The following is a 21,392-nucleotide window of genomic DNA, read 5'->3' as shown; positions in this document are numbered from 1 at the left end:
TAAAACAGTCAGTGTAGTATGTCGAAAGAAAATTCATAGTATACTATGTGGAAAAAGTCATACAAAGTCATAGTCTTTCCAGCTCTCAGCGAAGGCGGTCGCTTTTTCTCCCTCTCCCTCCCAAGCCTACCCTGCTTGCTATCTTGTCTTGTGTTGTCTACTGTTAACTTTTTAGAGACTCTCCCTGCAAGGCTCTACAAATACCTAAAAATCATGGAATTGATTAACTGGTCTCTCAACGCAATTGTCACTGTATTCTCGAGGAGGAGCACTGGTTCGGGTGAGCCAGCATGTCCTGACGGGACGTTTGCTGCGAGGTATACGATGGACGGCTGGGAGAAACGGCGTGTCGTGTGTCTCTCTGCTCTTTCCGTGGAGGACGTTGAGGATATCTACCTATTTGGAACCCTGATAACTGGAATGTTGCTGATTGGAGGATGCTTCGCTCTGGTTTATCGAAGAATTGGAAAGACTTTGGTAGCTGTCCAAAGCCCAAGGAAGCTGCCTGGCCTGACTAAAGCTGTCGGAAAAGCGATCAGTTTGCAAACTGGGACTATTAATCGCGTGATGGAAAACAACATGGTAATGATGACCCGCGGCTTGGTTACCATCATGAGGAAGGTCATGGATTTGGAAACTAAAATTGACCAGTTGAACAGTGTGTAGTTGGACAATAGAATGAATGTTTAAATTAGAGCAGCCATTCGTGTAGACAAAACACATTTTATCTTTCGGCTCCCTTATCCTGAACGGCCTTGCCAAGGCCGTCTCTTGGAACAAACAGTCACCCTGTTGGGGCTCTGCAAGCGAGACTCTCTTGGTTCCTCCCCCGTCTTCCCCACTGCCTGCTGATTGTCGTATCGGCTCTGGACTGTTCAAGGGTGTCACCACGGCAACGTGCTGTGTCACCACGGCAACGTGCTGTGTTATCGCTATAACATTCTGCGGACTGGGACACTAGTGGGACTGCCGGGCTGTGCGTTTCTCAGCAGGCCAAACTCCCCAACCTACCCTCCCCCGAGTCCACGCCTTCGCCGCTAAATGTGCAACTGTACATTTATGTTATGTTATGTTCAGCAGTGCAAATGTACTGCTTGTGTGCTATGTGCTGAGGTGTTTTTTTCCTGTTCCCACACTGTTCTTATCTTTATGAGGATAGTCTGAGAGTTGTTTTTTTTCCCCCTCTCCTCTCCTCATGTCATGCTGTATCTGTCCCTGCTATGTTATGTTATGTATGTGATTATTATTATTATTCAGTCAACTAATAAGCAAAATACCAGTGCAACAGTGCAAATATACTGTTTGCGTGCTTTAAATGTGCTCCTGCGAGAGTTGTGTTGAATGTTTTGGATGTAAAGCGCTTTGAGCTGCAATCGATGTATGAAAGGCGCTATACAAATAAAGCTATCTATCTATCTATCTATAGTATAGTATGTCGAAAAAAGTCAAAAAAGTCATAGAATAGTATGTTGAACAAAAGTCATAGCATAGTATGTTGAAAAAAGGAATTAAAAAGTCATAGTATAGTACGTCGAAAAAAGTCATAGAATAGTATGTCAAACAAAAGTCATAGAATATTATGTCAAACAAAAGTCATAGTATAGTATGTTAAAAAAAGTCGTAAAAAAGTCATAGTATAGTATGTCGAACAAAAGTCACATAAAAGTCATAGTATATTATGTTGAAAAAAGTCATAAAAAAGTCATAGCATAGTATGTTGAAAAAAGTCAAAAAAGTCATAGTATAGTATGTCGAAAAAAAGTCATAAAAAAGTCATAGTATAGTATGTCGAAAAAAGGAATTAAAAAGTCATAGTATAGTATGTCGAACAAAAGTCATAGTATAGTATGTCGAAAAAAGTCGTAAAAAAGTCATAGTATAGTATGTCGAACAAAAGTCACATACAAGTCATAGTATATTATGACGAAAAAAGTCATAAAAAAGTCAAAAAAGGTGTTAAAAAGTCATAGTATAGTATGTTGAACAAAAGTCATAGTATAGTATGTCGAAAAAAGGTATTAAAAAGTGATAGTATAGTATTTTAAAAAAGTCATAGTATAGTACGTCAAAAAAAGTCATTCAAATTCATAGTATAGTATGAAAAATGTCATAAAACAGTCATAGTGTAATATGTCGAAAAAAAATTCATAGTATACTATGTGGAAAAAGTCAGTATAGTATGTCGAAAAAAGTCATAGTATAGTATGTCGAAAAAAGTCAAAAAAGTCATAGTATAGTATGTTGAAAAAAGTCATAGTATAGTAATTCGAACAAAAGTCACATAAAAGTCTTAATATAGTATGGTGAAAAAAGTCATAAAAAAGTCATAGCATAGTATGTTAAAAAAGGAATTAAAAAGTCATAGTATAGTATGTCGAAAAAAAGTCATAGAATAGTATGTCAAACAAAAGTCATAGAATAGTATGTTGAAAAAAGTCAAAAAAAGTCATAGCATAGTATGTTGAAAAAAGGTATTAAAAAGTCATAGCATAGTATGTCGAAAAAAGGTATTAAAAAGTGATAGTCTAGTGTGTCAAAAAAGTCATAGTATAGTATGTCGAACAAAAGTCACATAAAAGTCAGTATATTATGTCGAAAAAAGTCATAAAAAAGTCATAGCATAGTATGTGGTAAAAAGTCATAATATAGTATGTGGAAAAAAGGTATTAAAAAGTGATAGTATAGTATGTCGAACAAAGTCATAAAACAGTCATAGTGTAGTATGTCGAAAAAAAGTCATGGTATACTATGTGGAAAAAGTCATACAAAGTCATAGTATAGTATGTTGAAAAAAGTCGTAAAAAAGTCATAACATAGTATGTCGAACAAAAGTCACATAAAAGTCATAGCATAGTATATCAAAAAAAAGGTATTAAAAAGTGATAGTATAGTATTTAAAAAAAGTCATAAAACAGTCACAGTGTAGTATGTCGAAAAAAAGTCATAGCATACTATGTGGAAAAAGTCATACAAAGTCATAGTATAGTATGTCGAAAAAAGGTATTAAAAAGTGATAGTATAGTATGTCAAAAAAGTCATAGTATAGTATGTCAAACAAAAGTCACATAAAAGTCATAGTATATTAGAGTATATTATATATAGTATAGTATATTATCAGAAAAAGTCAGAAAAAAACGTCAGTACAGTATGTTATAAAGTCATAAAATGTCATAGTATAGTATGTCATAAAAATGTATAAAAAGTCATAGTTTGTCCCCATTGACACCATGCCAATAATACATAAAAAAAACGCTGTGTAGTTTCTGCCTGTAGATCAGGTTGTCAGTATTTTTTACCTGGAAGAGTCTCTGGGCCTCGGTGATCATGTTGGCAAGGCCCTGGGTGGCAGCCAGGTTCTCACTCAGGTCCCGCTGGTCTGGGCGGCCCAGGCTGTACTTCCTATGACTCGACCTGCAGCAACAACAGGAACAAGGTGGAGGTCACTTTTACTGTGAATTACAGGCAGCAAACATACTGAATTATAAGTATAAGTAGATCCGACCAGACAATCTGATTGGTCAACTAGACATTTAGAACATGCTTAAATCAGCATGACAGCATACCCAGAGCCATTTGAGCACACCATGGCACATCACTTAAAATATCATTTCTGTATCAACATTACGGAGTTGAATTAAAAAACTGTTTAAAAACATTTGTATTCACGTAAGTAATGCAGGAACCACAGTGGAACACACAAAAGTTCTCCAACTAGTATATAAAGTGATTCATCGGATTAAACGACTTATTTGTTACAGCGCTCTGAAATTAACTTGATATGTTTGGATTAGCTGTGCCAGTGACGGCACTATCTAGAAAATAGCTGCTAAATGTGATTTTCGCGGACATACAGGAGCTACATCTGTCGATGGAAAAATTTAGTTACAACATGATTGAGCTAGCAAAGCAATTTTGTGTTTATATGTGTGGTAGTTATTCAGTTTAGGAAGTCCAACGATCTCCACAAAGCTAACGTTAGCTTTGTAGAGATCGTTTACAGGGACATTTTACAGGGACAGGAAATCGTCTCTGTTGTTTGCAGTTCGTGGATGTTTAGAATCTAAATCTATCCATTGAAAAAATATTTTTTCAGCAGATATCTTAGTTATAACAGGATAGAGCTAGCAAAGCAGTTTGGTGTTTATATTTGCTCCATTTGCTGCAGAGGAGGGTCTGGCTAGTCCACACAGCATTCCGGGATGGGAGAAAAACGTGCTCTGGTTTATTGGCATTTCTTTAAACCAATCGCAATCGTCATAGGGGCATTAAGCACCAGACAGAGCCATGGTCCTGCTGCAAAATATCCTCGAGAAGGAACTTGTTTTAGTGGAACATGGCTACGTTCAAAAGTTGTTTTATTCGTGCAACTGAAAACTCAGATTGGACAGATAGTCTAGCTAGCTGTCTGGATTTACCCTGCAGAGATCTGAGGAGCAGTTAACCAAAGTTCTCGTAAATCGACTGGAGTTTAAAATTCCAACACAAAGAAAGCGGAAGGTGAGGGACATCCGGCGGAATTTCCGGCGGCACCTGAACAATCCCGGAAGTGGAATGTCGTGGATATAGACTAGATTATAATGTGCCTGATTTGGATTTGGGCACAACATGATGAGAAATGGCATCAAGAACATCAGACAGATGAGGAGGATAGATGGCTGCCAATGTGTGTGTGTGTGTGTGTGTGTGTGTATATGTGTTTTTTGGGAACACAGGAAATGGTAGATGGTGATGGCAGCTTCATACTGCCATCACTGCCAGTCAGTTGAAGCAGACAGGAAGCAGGAGCTCTGAGTCACGATTACTGCAACTGACAGATTTAGGTTATTTTGGAAAACCTTCACAACAGGAAGTTGTTTTCGTTGATTTTATTTGATGTGAAACTCTTCCACAAAATCTTTTGTGTTGTTTTAGTTTTTGATGACTAAGGAAAAGTAAGAAAGAGGAGCGTTTTGACATACCAAACCGCACAGACTCTTGAGCGCTGCAAATTAAGACACCAACACTAAAAACAAACCCAGCCGGTCAGACGAGAAGATAGACCATTAAAAAAGTACAACTCTGAGTAACAGAGGGGAGATCTGTCAAGCAGCAACATGAGCAAAAAGGAGCCCAGATTAGATTTTACAGATCTGTGGGAGAACAGCTGCGAGCAGCAGTCGGTTTTCAGAGTTATTGTTCCCACCACAGTGTGACTTGATTTCTGACAGGCCGGGACTTTGGCTTCCAGGAGACGGGAGGCACAAAGTGCTGATTTGTCCGTTATGTCATTTCCATCTACTGTACCGTCAGCCTAAAGGGAGAAAAAAAGCCAAAGTGGAAAAAAAGGAAGAGGTGGAGATGAAAGGAAGGGAGGAAAGTACAGGAGCAAAAGGAGTTTAAAAGAAGAGAAGAGAAAGCAAGGAGGAGGAGGAGGAGATATGGGGAATATCAGGGGAGGAAGATGAGTAGAACGAATATGCGAGGGATGACGTGAGGGTGGATATAGAAACGAAGGTTAGGGTTAGAGGGAAAGAAGATCAATGACAAAATGTGTAGCGTGACATAAAAGAAGAGCAAGTACGAAGGAGGAGAGTTGAACAAATAATGGATGAATCTACTAACAAGTATTGAGTGTGTTTCACAGCCTGATATATCTTCCTCCTCTCATATAAAGAACACATCAATGAGCCACACTATCGAATGAACAAATACACTGTAGTTTATTTAGTTTAGTAGACTCAATGTTATATACACTGTCCTGCTGCCACAAATACTCACTAATGTGGATTAATCCGCCGCTGAAAATAGTCCCCAACAAATGCACTTTTTCCTCCTGTTTGCTTGATCAAAACTACAGTGACCAGCTGTTTTAAGAAACCTCTGATCATCTTTATGAAACTATATATTTGTGAGCTTCAAGATTCATGTCTTCAGTAGTAATCAAAGGGCTTGGAGCTGTGAGCCACAGTACAGACAGGAAGTCAGAAATCATCGAGAGACAGACTGACACATTGTTTTTTCTTGGGATTTGTAAATAATCAATAAGAATACATACAGATCAACATCAGCCTAACCCTTTATGGTCATTAATGTCCATCTCGGTAGTGCAAAAGTGTGTGCATGTGTGTTTGAATGTTTGCCTCCACTGATGATAAAGAAGGTCATGTCATGTATAAATTCAGTGAATGCACTTCTGTACAAACTCTGAGCTCAGACGGAGGGTCTGCAGACACTGATGAGACAGTGTGTCTCCTAATAACTAAGTTCATTTCCTAATAATAAAAATCATCAACTGCACTGCCATTATCATTCTCAACAGTCTCATTCTCTCTCCTCATGTTATCGCCCCATCTCTCTCTGTGTCACCTCTCTCCCTTTTCTCTCCCATTTCTAACTCCCTGCCCAGTAGGATTCTGAGTTAAATAGCAGATATAAAATATCTTTCATATCAGGGAGTGCAGTTGAGGCCAGGTGGAGATTGGTGGAGGTTATGTAATGTGCTCTTTGTGTAAACTGTGCAGACAGCTTTTCATTACAGAGAGAAGGTGTGAGTGTAACAGCTGGATCCGATCCAAAGGCAATGTCATCTGTGAGAGCTGAGAACTTTGGAAACATGGTGTCAAAGTGAGGAGGAAGAAAAATATGTTTCTATGGCACCTAATTGGCAACCTGCTGCGGGTAACAGCTAACACACACATTCAGACATACATGCATGCAAAAACCAAAAGGTGAAGTCAGGATCTGAAGCTAATTCTGAGATTTAAACGTAAACCATGACGAAGTCACTGCCTGAAGCCAAAACTAAGTATAGGCCTACTGAAAGAAAGTGATATCTTCCAGGCAGCAATTGGTTTGAATTATTTTCAGCTCATCATAAAACCCACTTTGGAGATATTTTAAACTTGCTTATGGTCATCAATCTGAAACAGTAAGCACTGGGTCAGTTTTATTTTTTGTCAAAACAGTCCTTAGTTCAACGTGTTCACTGATGAGATATGTTGTGAGATGAAATATCACAAATATGAGCTAACACTCACAAATATTTGAATTGTTATGATCTCCATGTTCTTTTATATTACAAGACCAAAATCGAATTAAATCCAGACAGAGTGGACTCCACACCTAACAGCAGGTCTTATGTAACAGCTGTTAAGACTTATACAACTGTGACAATGTGTGTCAGACACCACACATCCTCCATTCATTTCCATTCTTTATTGAGATGGTGTGTGCTGAGAATAAATTATCTTAATTTGAAAAAGTAGAAACAACTTTAAGTGTAACTGAAGATATAACTGATGCAGGGAATTCTCTTGTTGCCTAGTCTATATCGACGACATTCCGCTTCCGGGGTGTCCCTCTTTTTAAGGCGGCTGTCCGTCACCTTTCGATTTCTTTGTGTTTGAATTTTAAACTCTGGTGGATTTATGAGGAGTATGGTTAACAGTCGGTGTCTGTGGTCTCAGCTCACCTGGCTGCGTTGGCGTCTCTCTTCAGGGTGTTGAGGTGGAACAGCGACGGAGCCAGGCAAACTGCAATGTTGGTTGGAGTCATTTGGTTCTCATCCACGCAGGCCACAACGTCCCGCAGGAAGAACAGCAGCGTTCGCAGCGCCAACCTGTTCTCGTCAGGAAGCAGCAAGATGGCCGCCTGAGCTGCAACTAGCTGCTGATCCTTGGGGAAATCTGCAAGCAGAAAGCTTACCTGTTCAAGCTCCAAGATTAGCTAACATTATTTATCCAGACTGGATATGAATTGAGTGTGCTAACGTTAGCATGTCAACATGTCAACATGTCACAGCTACTATGATAAAATGTGTGCTAATGACTGGATGCTAACATGCTGATTCTAAATGTCAGCAGGATTCTCATACACAGCATTAGCATTTTAGCTTGCTAATGCTTATGTTAGATTGTAAATTTGCATTCAGACTGAATGCAAAGTGAATTTTAAAGGTGGCATGATTGCATATTAAGTCTATCTGCAGTGTTTCAACTTGAGGGAAGAGTTTTTGTTTGTTACTCCAGTTCATAGGTGAATGGAAACAAGAAAGGGAGAGAAATGGAGAACCTGGTAAGATTTCATGGTGGTGTGTTCATTGCTAGCTAGCTTCACAACAGTCAAATTCGCACAAATAGTGATTATTTGCCTCACATTTAGTCTGAATACACCTTAGAGTGCTAATATGCTGATGTTAATCATGTACAGAAATGCATGTTGATTGGTAACACGTGTTAGCTTTCTTTATCTGTAAACATGCTAACATGTTTTTGGAAAGCATTACTTATAACAGAGACCGTTCAGAACTCAGACGCCTCAACTCAGATTTCCTGTATCTGTGTCACGTGGGTTTCTCCACCGCCTTTAGGATACTAGTAGCAGGTCCTGAGATTAATCAGGGGAAAATAAACTTTGTTCGAGACCTGTTTCTGTCTCAGGAACAATCTCTTGTAAGATCTGGCAACACAGATACGCTAACGTCAACTAACGTTTGTGAACGACCTAACAAAACTCACTTTCGTAAGGCTAAATATGTATTTTAGCTGTGTGCATATCTAATGTTAGCAACAAAAATGAACAATACATTATACAAACATTACTTTTCATCCATCCACACGACACTAACTAAACTTCAAACAAGGTCCGCGGCCATTTAGGAGACAGGAAGTGTGTGGTGTGTAAGTATAGAGAAGCTTTTACTACTAATAGCATGTTAGTATTTAGCAATTAATAGCTACATCTTAGCATGTTAGCATACTGATCTGTTGGTGGCACAAGAGGAAAAAAGTCAGGGGGGTCACTTAAGTCATTAGGATTCACCACCAGGAATTGTGACAATAATAGTCAACATTTCTTTAAATTGGAACAAAGACTTGCAAAGACTTGCTGGTTTATTTCCCTTTAGTTTTCTGTTGGAGGTGTTTTAATCAAACTTTACTGCTTACTGGTATTTTACAAAGTGAGCAATCAAATTCAAACGAGTAGAAATGGGTTATACTTTACTTGAAGGTATCTACATAAGAGTGACATGACACTGTCATGAACGTGTCATAAACATTATAAACAAGTCATAAATGTTTATGACATAACGCTTCTGTCAGTAAGTGTCATTCGGTTTTTGTCATGACAAGTTATGGTTAGAGTAAGGGTTAGGGTGTGTCATGACAGTGTCATGTGTTCATGACAGTGTCATGTCACTCTTATGTAGATACCTTCAAGAAAAGTGTTACCTAGAAATGTTATCTTCTCAATGCTGGCCACATATGATAACGGTAGTAATTGCTCACATTGGTAAATGTGGAGGAAGGACTCGCAGAGTTTGCTGGTGAAGATGGGTTCGGGCAGGTCTCTGAAGTACTGCTTCACCATGTCTGCCACGTCGAAGGCAGACTGACCGTCGAACGAAACGCCGTCTGGGTCGGACTCCACCAGCTCGCGGAGGTACTGGATACGAGACTTCACCCCCGACTTACGGAAAAGACCCACCTGAGAGAGAACACGACTTTTTCAGACTGGATGCCTCAAAATGATTTCATTAAATCTTTGAGGTTACTCTGTATCGTGTCCAACAGCGCCTTTCTAGTGTTTCTAAAATCACTGCAGGCCTCTTGTGGCCTTTTGGCTGCATTACCTGGTCCAAACACTCAGCCCTCAGGTAGACCAGTGCTCTGAGGATGCTGGGAGGAAGCGGCTCTCCTGTCTGCTGGACGCTGAGGAGCAGAGGAACCCCAAAAACTCGCCGGCCTTTCACCTCCATCACCTTGGTCTTCCTCGGCGACTTGGGAACAGTCCTGCAGGTGACAGACCATTAGATCCTCCCATTTTTAAGAAAGCAATCAAATGGCATGGAGTAGTTATGTTATGGTGTAAAGTTATCAAAAATTGTTTTGCAAATATACTGGGAATTTGTAATCTCAACCAGTCAAGTGTAACAAAAAACAAAAAAAAAAGCTAAACTTGGCTTCTGTTAGATGTGTTTCCTTTTAAAGGAATAGGCAAATAAACATTTTTGATTACATAAGTCCCCAGTGATCTCTAAAATGTGTGTGCCATTCAAATCTGCTTCGCAGGAAATATCTGCAGGAATTGAGAAAACTATGGACGCTGATAAAAGCGATTGGACTTTCAGAAGGACTGTGTTGAAGTTTGTTCATGTTTCTGAACTGATATCAGCGACCTTTTCACCAAATACAAGTCACTGATTTTTTTTTCTTCTTAAGATTATTTTTTGGGCTTTTCCACCTTTCATTTTTGATAGGACAGCTAGGTGAGAAAGGGAAGAGAGAGGGGGAAGACATGCAGGAAATGATCACAGGTCGGATTCGAACCCTGGACCTCTGCGTCGAGGCATAAACCTCTCAGTATATGTGCGCCTGCGCTACCACTGTCCCAACCCGGCCACAAAGTTACTGATTTTTTTTTCTTTTCTTTTCTATTGGATACTAATGTTCCAGATGCAGGGGACCCAACAACTCAACTCCTGGACTCAACTTCTTTTTCTTTTCCCATAGAAAGCAGTTTTGTGTTGTTGCTTTAGCTGAATTAGTTTTCCAACTTCCTTTAAGTTTCTAAATTCTAGGGTCAAGTGCACTCTGTATATAATTGCAAGCTTGTAATAGCAATGTTCAAAACAGGAGAAATCCAAAGTACTCCAACATCATTAATGTAACCTCTCTACATTTTGTATAAAGAACATGCCAGCCCCTCTATCGCTGAAGTACAGACTCACAAAGAAAAAAATGGAATCATACATTCACTCTAAATGCTTTTCAGCTCTGTTCATCCATCTGTTTTTTTCCCCCTTAAATATTTAACCGCAGCCCCTGGAAACAAACTGTCTTTTTAAGAAAAAGTGCCTCAGAGTATGTGCCGTCCCAATTAGCAGTTAATTGCTGTATTTGTAATCATCTTGCACTCACTTTGGCATCAGGGAAAAAAAAACATTTAAATGAAAAGACTTGGAACTAATTGTTGAAGCCTGAGGAGATTCAGTTTACTTTTTTCAGCACTTGGCTTGACGGTGCTGTGGTGACAGAGCATACAGGTACAGGTTTTTACTCACTGTGTGTGCAGTTACTGTTGAGCTGTGTCAGTTTTGGTCCATCTTTCGATCTTATTATTTCAGATTCAGCCCTATTTCTATATGGACAAGATATCAGGTGTACCAGCACAAATCTGACTCGGTTTCTCCTAAAGCAATAGTTTGACATTTTGGGAAATAACGCTTCTTTTTTCTGGTGAAGAGTTAGTGAGAAGATTGATACCACTCTCATGTCTGAACGTGGTATCAATCTTCTTATCTAAGGCCCTGTTTACACGACAACACACAAGGGTGAAAACGACAAAATATTTTATCAGATGTGCCTTTCGTTTAGACGGCGACGGCGCGTTCCCGTCTCAAGGGTGAAAACGCAAAAGTCTGCTCCGATCTCTTTCTCGTGTGGATATGACGTCCCTCCAGGTGCAGGATACTGCTGAAGAAATTGTCAGCTTTTGTTGTTCGCTTCGCCATGTTTTGGTTTCGCGCTACTAGGAAGAGAAGTAGAAAGAAGGTTCTACGCAGGTGCGCAGACTTGGTGGTGTTGTGTGGCAGTGCTTCACACTACCACCTAGCCGCCTGGTGTGCATACTACATCGAATTTCACACACTTTTGCGTCACCATATGCACGCAGATTTCCCCCCCAAAACGCTCATCTAAAGGCAGAATAAAAAGTGAGAACGCAACGCAACTTTTGTGTTTTCTCTTCAGATCGCCTAACTCTCCACCAGAGTTTTCTTAAGGCACATCAGATTCAACTTCAGCGTGTTACCAGTGAGATGACATTGGCTGAAGTAATTTGTATTTCAAGACTAATGCCGACTAACAAAACAACTCTGAACAAAGTAATAAGACTTGCCTGAACTTACCATATTTTGTGGGATGAATAAAAAGGGGCGCTGTGTCTAAGATGTATTATTGTCACATAATCCAGTTTGAAGTGAAGGAACATGACGTTGAATCATTTGTGTAAGAACGAGTCATTTGCAGTTCATGAGTTTATGCTCATTTAAAAGTTTTGCTTTGTTGAACAAAATGTTAATTTGATGTTTTTCTTCCATTTTCCCGTAGAGGAAAACCTATTTTTAAACTGCTATAATTTCTTCTCAATTTGCTTCCTTTCATAAGATATATTACAGTGTAATCTCTGTAAAAGGGAGCAGTTTGAAATGCTACAGGAAGACTGAACTACAGGAAGCCTTGCTGATGCCACAGAGCAACTGTTTTTCCTAAATCTCCCCCTCCAAACACGTTTGATACTGAAAATGAAAGACAAATATCTGTGAGGAGTCATTTCAGGAGGGTTTTTGGTTCAATGCTCAGTTCCCATATTCAGCCTTACCTCATTGAGCATAACAGCCCTTGCAAAAATCTAATTGGTTTTCTACCAAAGCATAAAACAAGCAGGTAATGTGTTTACTCAGCACACATAGGAAAAAGCAACTGTTCAGCAGAGTAAACAAGCAGAATATTTGTATGTTTTATTATTCTTAAAAATGAATTTGCCTCGATTTTGCATGAAGGCTTATTCCAAAAACATAGTGTAGGAGGCAAAACACTGATCTCATTAAATCCATGTATGTCAATAAAAAGTGCAGTGAAAACATCCTACATTTTAAACAAGAACAAGGGTTTGAAGTCCACAATTTGTATACCAAATCTTCTTGTTCCCTTCTTTGTCCTACTGTTACTACTGTCCCTTAGGGCTTGCCGTACCCCTCACCACCTCTATGAGGACATTACAAAATAGCTCTGGACGGAGACCAGTGAAGGCTATTAGAAGCACTTTTCCGGTGATGGCTGAGCGTTATTGCTTGTTAGACGTAAATGTGACGTGAGCAACGTGTCTGAAAGTTGGAATTCTTCTGGTAGCTCTGCCAAGAGAAATCTCAATCATTCCCAATCTTACAGAGACGGAGAGCGTAGGTATATGTAAGGAGATAACATAGACACAGGCTAATTATTGCTAACTAAAATGCTAGTTAACATTAGTAATTAAACTTAAACAGCTAATGTAAGTTGAAACTGCCTGCGAGCTTCTCCTGTGCTGTATGATAATTCCTCTACTATGCGACAGTAAGTCGCGTGGTTATGACACAATTGTTAGCCTATTTTTACAAAAACGTCTGCTACGGAGCCATAACGTGAGATACAAGGTAATGGAGCCTTTTATACATTGTCGTGTTTCTTTAGAAATAAATAATGGACAAATAGAGTCTTTAAACGCTTCAGATGTAAAGTTATTTGCTGTCAAAGTGACGTCAAAATGAATGGCAGTCAATGGAATGCTAACGGCGGGTGATGGCGTTAGCATCAAAATGGCACCATAGGAGGTAAGCGTTGTGGGAGAGAGGCTTACCCCCTTGATTACAAACAGAATGACAGGAACTTACATACACACACTGTATAAACACACACACTGTATATTCGACGTAGCCTCCGGGTCTGAAAAGTGAAGCCAATGCGAAAGTGCCTTAAACCCGCATTCTATCTATCTAACTATCAGGGGGCGACTCCATTGGTTGCAAAAAGAAGTCAAGTTCTTTAGAAGTCTATGCGAAAATGACCCTACTTCTCACTTGATTTATTACCTCAATAAACGTTTTCATAATCAGTTTGTGGTCTCAATCGCTACTTTTAAGTCGTCTTCGATACAGCATGATGTTCATTATGTAATTGATCGTCCCATTTATTTTAAAATAGAGGATAAAGAAGGCGATGATTTAGGGGCATGGTTACATGGCGACCTGTCAATCATGACAGAGGCTTAGCAATGCTAACCATGGCACTGTGGACATTGAAATAGACCTGAACTTGTTTTTGGGTGTCGTCTGTGTTAACATCTGAAAAAACTTTGACCCCCTAACTGTGTTTTCAGTTCATGAACGTTAATTGGAACATTTGGTTGCCTAAAAATTTCTTGCCGTTCCGTTGTACTAATTAGAAGATTGTTCAAGTCCATTTTATTTCAAGCCTGTTGTACGCCAGCCAAAATGATCCCAATTAATATCACAGTTAACATGAATTACGAATGCACTTAGACAACCAGGCTAGCTAGGTAGCACTAGCGTTAGCGCATAACTTAGCACTACCTGCTTGTCCAAAAAAGGTGATATCTGGCCCCAAAACAATAAGATGGCGACAGCCAAAATGTCAAACTCGAGGCTTCCACAAAGCAATAGGTGACTTCATCCACTTCTTTTATACTCTATGTTCCAACCAAGTAAGCATTTAAAAGATAATTCCAGTTAATTTTAACCTGGGCTATTTCCTATAAATGTAGCTGTCGTGGTTCTATGGCTTGTGCAACCTCTGTTGTAAAGATTCTATCAAACAAGGACTTGCGCATAGCAACCTAGTTTTTAAACAATTTCAGAATGTTTTTCTGTGCAGGGACATCGCTCGTTCTTTGGCATTGACTTTGACCAACCTTCTGTACATTGGGATATATGAGATACTTGCTAAGAGAGTGAGAAATAAATGAGATTGAGCTAGAAAAAGACAGGAGAACAAAGACACTGTGTGACCTTATGTAAAGAAAAAGTAGTCCAAAATAACCCACAATGCCTGAGCAGTTAACCAGAGAGCAGAAAGGATGACAGAACCAAGCTTTGCTGTGATTTCACAGGAATACAGACACAAGATGAAGCGCTCCTCCCTGCATTTATTCTTTTGGAAAGGAGTTTATTCCTCTCGAAGCATGTTGTTTTTGTTGAAACCAAGGCAAGGTTGCATGCGAGCCATGAATAATGAATGAATTTTCTAAATAGGCTGCCTGAAATATTTACCCTCCGCCCGCCCGCCCACCTGCCCTCCTTTCCACAGTTGTTTCCTTGAAGAAGTTTCTCTGTGCAGTTGTGCAGGAGCAAAGAATCCAGGAATACAGTTTAGTTTCTAACCTTCCCACATCTCTGCTCAACCCTCACATTTATTTTCCAAGCATGAAATTACCCAAAGAAACCTCCGTCCTGTACACTTCTTACCAGTTCCAGCCCTGCTTGCTGGACGGGGAGTACTTGTCCATCAGAGCGGTGAGTTTGAGCAGGGAGTGTTTCTGCAGCAGGATGAACTGGGACACAGACTGGTTCTCCACTCCTGGACTGGTAAGCAGGGAGGGCAGGCTCTGCTCGCTGGACCATTGCAGCTGCTGGCTCAATCTACTGGACATACAGCAGTGAGAACAGATAAGTACACACATCATAGACACCAGTGTTGTATAAAGTACTAGAAAGCAATACTTGAGTAAAAGTACAAGTATCGTACTAGAAAAAGACTCTGGTAGAAGTGAAAGTTACCTTTTAGAATATTACTTAAGTAAAAGTCTTAAAGTATCTGATATATACTGTACTTAAGTATCAAAAGTAATTTTCTGATATTTAATGTACTTAAGTATTTGAAGTAAAAGTAAAAAGTTAAAAAGCAAGCGGTTAGAACTTTTATTGTGAACTCTATTGTGGCTTTCTTATAGTAAAGCATAAAGCATATTCAGGGTTCCCATATGTTCTTAATCATCCGGTAGGAAGAATCTTTCATGCCAATGTACAGAAACTTTTCTTGCAAATACGGCCACGGGTGTATGACGTTATCTTCACCACTACCCTGTTCACCGAATTCACCACTATCGTCAGGGTGGTCGTCTACGATAACGGGAGGTCCTCCAGTAGGTGCTCGTGCTTCCATGGCGGTTTCAGTTGTGCGTCCTCCTCCTCCTTTAGCAACAAACAAGCGCTGAAATAGAGCGCGTGGCGTGCGGAGCGTGCGTAATGCAATCTAGGAGCAGTGATTCGCCAAACCTCCCTTATTGCAGTCGCACACATTTCTTCTAATTTTATTTTTTTAGTAACGAGTAACGAAGATGCTTAGTGGAAATATAACGGAGTAAAAGTATACATTTTATCTAGGAAATGTAGTGGAGTAAAAGTGAAAGTTGACATAAATTTAAATAGCGAAGTAAAGTACAGATACGTGAAATTTCTACTTAAGTACAGTAACGAAGTCTTTGTACTCCGTTACATTACAACACTGATAGACACAAACATGTCCAGACACAACACGAAAATGCCAGTTTATAATATATTACAATCATAACAATATTCTCTGAGTGTCAGAGTTACACATTCATACTCAACGCAAATACGTGTTTTTACTCGGCTCTAATTACATACAATTTTAAGCTACTATATTGAAATGATGGTTGTTGTCTCATCAGTTCAGAGCCCTCTTATTTGGTGAAACAAACCAATCAGACAGAAAAACTTTGTGTAACTACATGTTATGATCTATTTAGATACCCTAATAAAACGTACTACGTTAAAGTACTGCATGTAGCCATGCTAGCGGCCACATGAGTCTGCAACCAGAAAATAAAATTCTAAAGTTTGTCCGGAGGTTGACGCTAAAGGAAAGTTGTACAAGGGTTAATCATCTGTATTGTGACCATTTTAGATCATTTCAGCTCTACATTGTCGGACTATCAGCTGTATTCAAACTCATCTGTGCTTATAGAAAGTTAGCATTCGCATACAAATGTCAGTATTCAGTTCAAAGCACAACTAAGTTTAGCTTGCTGCCTTAATGTTAGCATTACATGCTTACAGATAGCACAACTACTGGATAGCAATTTAGCACACAGCATTTAACATTTGCATGTTAACATGATAACAGATAGTTAACATGCTAACATGTATGCTTGTCTTTCTCATTTCTACATTGTCAGATTTGGTTTAACTTCAAGCAGGTATGCCTGTACGTTATCAATGTTAACATTTAGCTAAAAGCTAAAATTAGCAGTTAGCATGTAAATACGCATGTTAACAACTAGTGGATGTTAAAATTGTGATGTTTAGCATGTAACATTACGTATTTTAGCTTGTTAGACTGTTACTATGCTAATGTTAGCCTCCTGGTAACTTGCTTACCTTAGCCTGCCTATTAGCATGAATCTCAGTGTACACTACAGTTGATGGGAATTCGGTCATTAGCAGGTTCAGAGACAAAACGTGCATATAGTGCACATTCAGACAGACATAATTGAGCATCTATATTTAAACTAAGCCAGTAAAACATACACAGAGCAGAAAGAGAGAGAAAGCAGCGTCCATCAGCATACACGGTTGATGTGGCTGACTTTAAATTACAGGAGAGGCCTCATAGCTTTTTATTGTTCCATATCTGAGAACAAATATGCAACAAAAAAAAGACATAAAAGCAGCACTATAAAGAGACAATCAAAACTATTCACCTTGAGGTTACTGCTTTTATCTTAGTGCCTCAGGATAACACTTTTTTGCTTTGGTTGATGCCTGAGGGAAATTATTCCTATAATTTGTGCCCAGCTGGACACAAAGGCTTACATATTTACACATGTCCAGGGTAACTTAAAGTGTCCAATCATTTGTTTGTATTTCTTCAACCCAAATTTGATGTTGATCAATATTTGGCAAAAAGAGGGGAACTTCAATGTCACTCCTGTTCCTGAGTTCTTTGTTTTGTCTATTTAATGGCCCTGATCTGTTAACACCTGTGAAACACTTTGAGTTATATTGCTTGTGAAATATGATATGCTCTATATATATATAAAACTTGATTTAATTGCAATTTTCATTACTTGCATTTCACTTTAAGCTTTCTCACCTTTTCCTGGGTTGTGGTGATCTGGTCTTTGGCTCCTCTCCGTTCACAGTTACCTCCTCATGGCTCTTTACCTCCTCCTCCTCCTCCTCCTCTTCCGTCTCCTCCGGATGCTGCACGTCCAGGTGGATGTGGCTGGGGGAGGAGGGGCAAGGGGAGGCGGCTGATGAGCTGTGAGCAGGCGAGTCCTGGGAGAAAGGAGAGGAAGGCGAGGAGGAGGAGGAACCTCTCTGACTGTCGTCCTCAGATAGATTTTCGGACCAGGTGGAGACGAGTTGTTGGAGGTCGCCGATCCTCTCCAGAACGCTGTCCAGAGCCGAGAAAACGTCTTCGCCTGCCAACAATCGACTCACCTAAGAGGACGAAGAAAAAAATCACTTCACTATAATAAACTAAAACTAGAATTATGACATTTTTCAATTACCACAGACATTACATTACACTTAGCTGACGCTTTCTATCCAAAGTGACTTACAATTGCTACATATGTCAGAGGTCACACGCCTCTGGAGCAACTATGGGTTAAGTGTCTTGCTCAGGGACACATTGGTTGATGTATCACAGTGGGATTTGAACCCAGATCTCCCACACCAAAGGCATGTGTCATATCCACTGCACCATCACAACCACCCAGTCATAGTTGTTAGCCATCGCTTTAAGAACTGAATGGCAACATAACATTAGTTATGGGCTACTCAAAATCAAGGGAAAAAACAGTGTCTGTGAGGAGTTCAAGTTCAAGTTACTTTATTGTCCCCCAATGGGGCAATTTGTTGTGCAGCAGATAGTATAGTACAAATCACACACAATCACACACACAATACAGAGATTGCCTACCTTGCAGGCATAGTTAAAAACAATATTAAATAGTAAGTCAATAAGTTAACTATTGTTCTTTATAGAATTAAGAAGTAGAATGACTGCAGGTACAAAAGAGTGTTTATATCTGTTTGTTCTGAGTTTTGGGAGTTTAAAGCGTGAACCAGATGGCAACATCTGAAATTCAGCCTGTAAGGGATGAGAACTATCTGACAGGATAGATTCAACCCTTCTTAGCATCTGCATCTGAGTGCCCGCTCCCTCACTATTTTGCTATTTTGTTGCCTCACTATTTTGTTAATAAAGGTAGACATTTATTCTCATTAGTTTTCTTTATTTTAAGTTCCTACATCAATTAACAAAGATGACATATTGATTTTGTTTGGATGAATGTTAGTTTCTGGATGATGTAACACACCTGATTGGCCAGTTGGAACTGGAGAGGCGGGCTCTAATCCTATATGTGTGAGGAGAATGTGAGTTTTGTTTGAGGAGCAGCATCAGAACCGTTTTAGCAGAGTAAAGAGGAGTTCCCTCTGTGTTTAATGCTGTTTTTTTGAAGACTGAAAATAAAAGTCTTCCCAGTTTTCCCAGCAAACCTTCCTGCCAGCGTGATGTTTTATCTGCTTCATGGTTCCCCTGAGCTACAACACACCTCACTTTGCAACAGTGTCATTAAAGGTCCCATGGCATGACATTTTCACTTTGAGGTTTTTTAACATACCATGAGTTCCCCCAGCCTGCCTATGGTTCCCCAGTGGCTAGAAATGGTGATAGGTGTAAACCGAGCCCTGGGTATCCTGCTCTGTCTTTGAGAAAATGAAAGCTCAGATGGGCTGATCTGGAATCTTCTCTTTATGACGTCATAAGGGGAAAGGTTACCTCCCCTTTCTCTGCTTTGCCCGCCCAGAGAATTTGGCCCGCTCATGAGAAAGAGAGAGACATCATGGCTTGCAAACAAGCAAAGTGGCAGTTGCTTGCTACAGACACAGAAATGGCACATCCTAAGGAAAGCTCATCGCTCTAGTGGCTGTAATTCTGCACCAAGGCAGAATTTCGGGAAAGAGACTTCAGATACAGTATTAGGGGACCACTAAGGTCTATATAAAAGAGACTTCAGATACAGTATTAGAGGACCACTAAGGTCTATATAAAAGAGACTTCAGATACAGTATTAGGGGACCACTAAGGTCTATATAAAAGAGACTTCAGATACAGTATTAGGGGACCACTAAGGTCTATATAAAAGAGACTTCAGATACAGTATTAGGGGACCACTAAGGTCTATATAAAAGAGACTTCAGATACAGTATAGGGGACCACTAAGGTCTATATAAAAGAGACTTCAGATACAGTATTAGGGGACCACTAAGGTCTATATAAAAGAGACTTCAGATACAGTATTAGGGGACCACTAAGGTCTATATAAAGAGACTTCAGATACAGTATTAGGGGACCACTAAGGTCTATATAAAAGAGACTTCAGATACAGTATTAGGGGACCACTAAGGTCTATATAAAAGAGACTTCAGATACAGTATTAGGGGACCACTAAGGTCTATATAAAGAGACTTCAGATACAGTATTAGGGGACCACTAAGGTCTATATAAAAGAGACTTCAGATACAGTATTAGGGGACCACTAAGGTCTATATAAAGAGACTTCAGATACAGTATTAGGGGACCACTAAGGTCTATATAAAAGAGACTTCAGATACAGTATTAGGGGACCACTAAGGTCTATATAAAAGAGACTTCAGATACAGTATTAGGGGACCACTAAGGCCTATATAAAAGAGACTTCAGATACAGTATTAGGGGACCACTAAGGCCTATATAAAAGCATCCAGAAAGCAGCATGTCAGGTTTTTTACTGTTTTACAGTACTTTTTTACTTTCTCGTCAGTTAACTTATTCAGCAGATTTTAGGATTTAGCAAATTAAGGATTTCATTGCCATAGATCAGGTTTGGAGGAAAGGTATTACTCAATTTCTCCATGGATCATAATGAAAAAAAAAAAATTGGTTTATTAAGAGCCATTACCTAATGACTTCTATAATATTTTATGTCAACTTTTACTCCCGTGGCTGCAATATTTTTGTCACAGAGGGTTCCAACTTTATTCCAAATGGCTCCTCTTCTACTTTAGAAAGAAACTTTCTGAAGCAAGATGATTCATTTTAACTGGTTATTGTAGTTTTAATCTAAAACGGAATTTGATATGAGCACTCACAAAATGATTTCTGGCATTATGGGAAAACTCCATTTGGAGCTTAGTTTAGTTTAGCAGAATCAATATGCTCGATTTATAGTTTTATAGACTTTATTTTAGACTTTTATGACTAAAAGGGGCAGGAGAGGGGCACGAGAGCCAATGAGAAAGCGAGAAAGAGAGAGAGATAGAGAAAGACTCCCCCCTCTGTTGACTGTTTTATTTTTGATATTTATTAATCTGTATTTGATTCTCTATGTAAAATCTTTCCTAAAGGAGACGCATGGCAGAATTGTACAGCCTTGTTACACAAAATAACCATAATGTTTGTGCATGTTGATCCGTAACCGTGACTCAGCAATTACCTCACCAGGTGTTTGTTTTCTGTTTATCACTTTCTTTCTGACCCTTTCTGTCATTTTGGAACACATTTCTCCATCCACAAAGTCACAGCCAGGACACACACACACACACACACACACACACACACACACACACACACACACACACACTCTTTTTGCTTCCCAACATGGAGGATGGAGTGAGTGGCATCACTAGACATTTCTTCTGCAACTTTGATTAGCTAGCTATGATTATACTTTTAAGAAATGTGACTTTGCCAATTTTAATTGTTAACAAGCCAAGACACATGTTAATATTGCAATGCATTTGTAAGAATTAGATGCAATAGCTAATCAGAAAACTGTATTAA

At 39.4% G+C, this 21,392-nt stretch overlaps 1 protein-coding gene across 3 annotated transcripts in view; it reads right to left on the bottom strand.

The window, feature by feature from the left end:
• The window catches only part of si:dkeyp-23e4.3 (rho GTPase-activating protein 7), a 153,985-nt gene that overhangs the window by 17,935 nt on the left and 114,658 nt on the right, over positions 1-21,392 (bottom strand). For 2 of the 3 annotated variants that reach the window (XM_031307932.2, XM_031307934.2), the window contains exons 8-13: positions 17,652-18,001; positions 15,002-15,178; positions 9,611-9,770; positions 9,267-9,465; positions 7,451-7,664; positions 3,297-3,411 (exon numbers count right to left, since the gene is read on the bottom strand). In XM_031307932.2, the coding sequence (XP_031163792.1) occupies positions 3,297-3,411; positions 7,451-7,664; positions 9,267-9,465; positions 9,611-9,770; positions 15,002-15,178; positions 17,652-18,001 (1,215 nt within the window). The remainder of the gene's footprint in view (positions 1-3,296; positions 3,412-7,450; positions 7,665-9,266; positions 9,466-9,610; positions 9,771-15,001; positions 15,179-17,651; positions 18,002-21,392) is intronic. The other variant, XM_031307933.2, reaches the window with a different exon arrangement.

The sequence above is a fragment of the Sander lucioperca genome, chromosome 13 (genome assembly GCF_008315115.2).
Source record: "Sander lucioperca isolate FBNREF2018 chromosome 13, SLUC_FBN_1.2, whole genome shotgun sequence".
Classification (NCBI taxonomy): domain Eukaryota; kingdom Metazoa; phylum Chordata; class Actinopteri; order Perciformes; family Percidae; genus Sander; species Sander lucioperca.
This window is presented reverse-complemented; position numbering and strand designations above follow the sequence as displayed.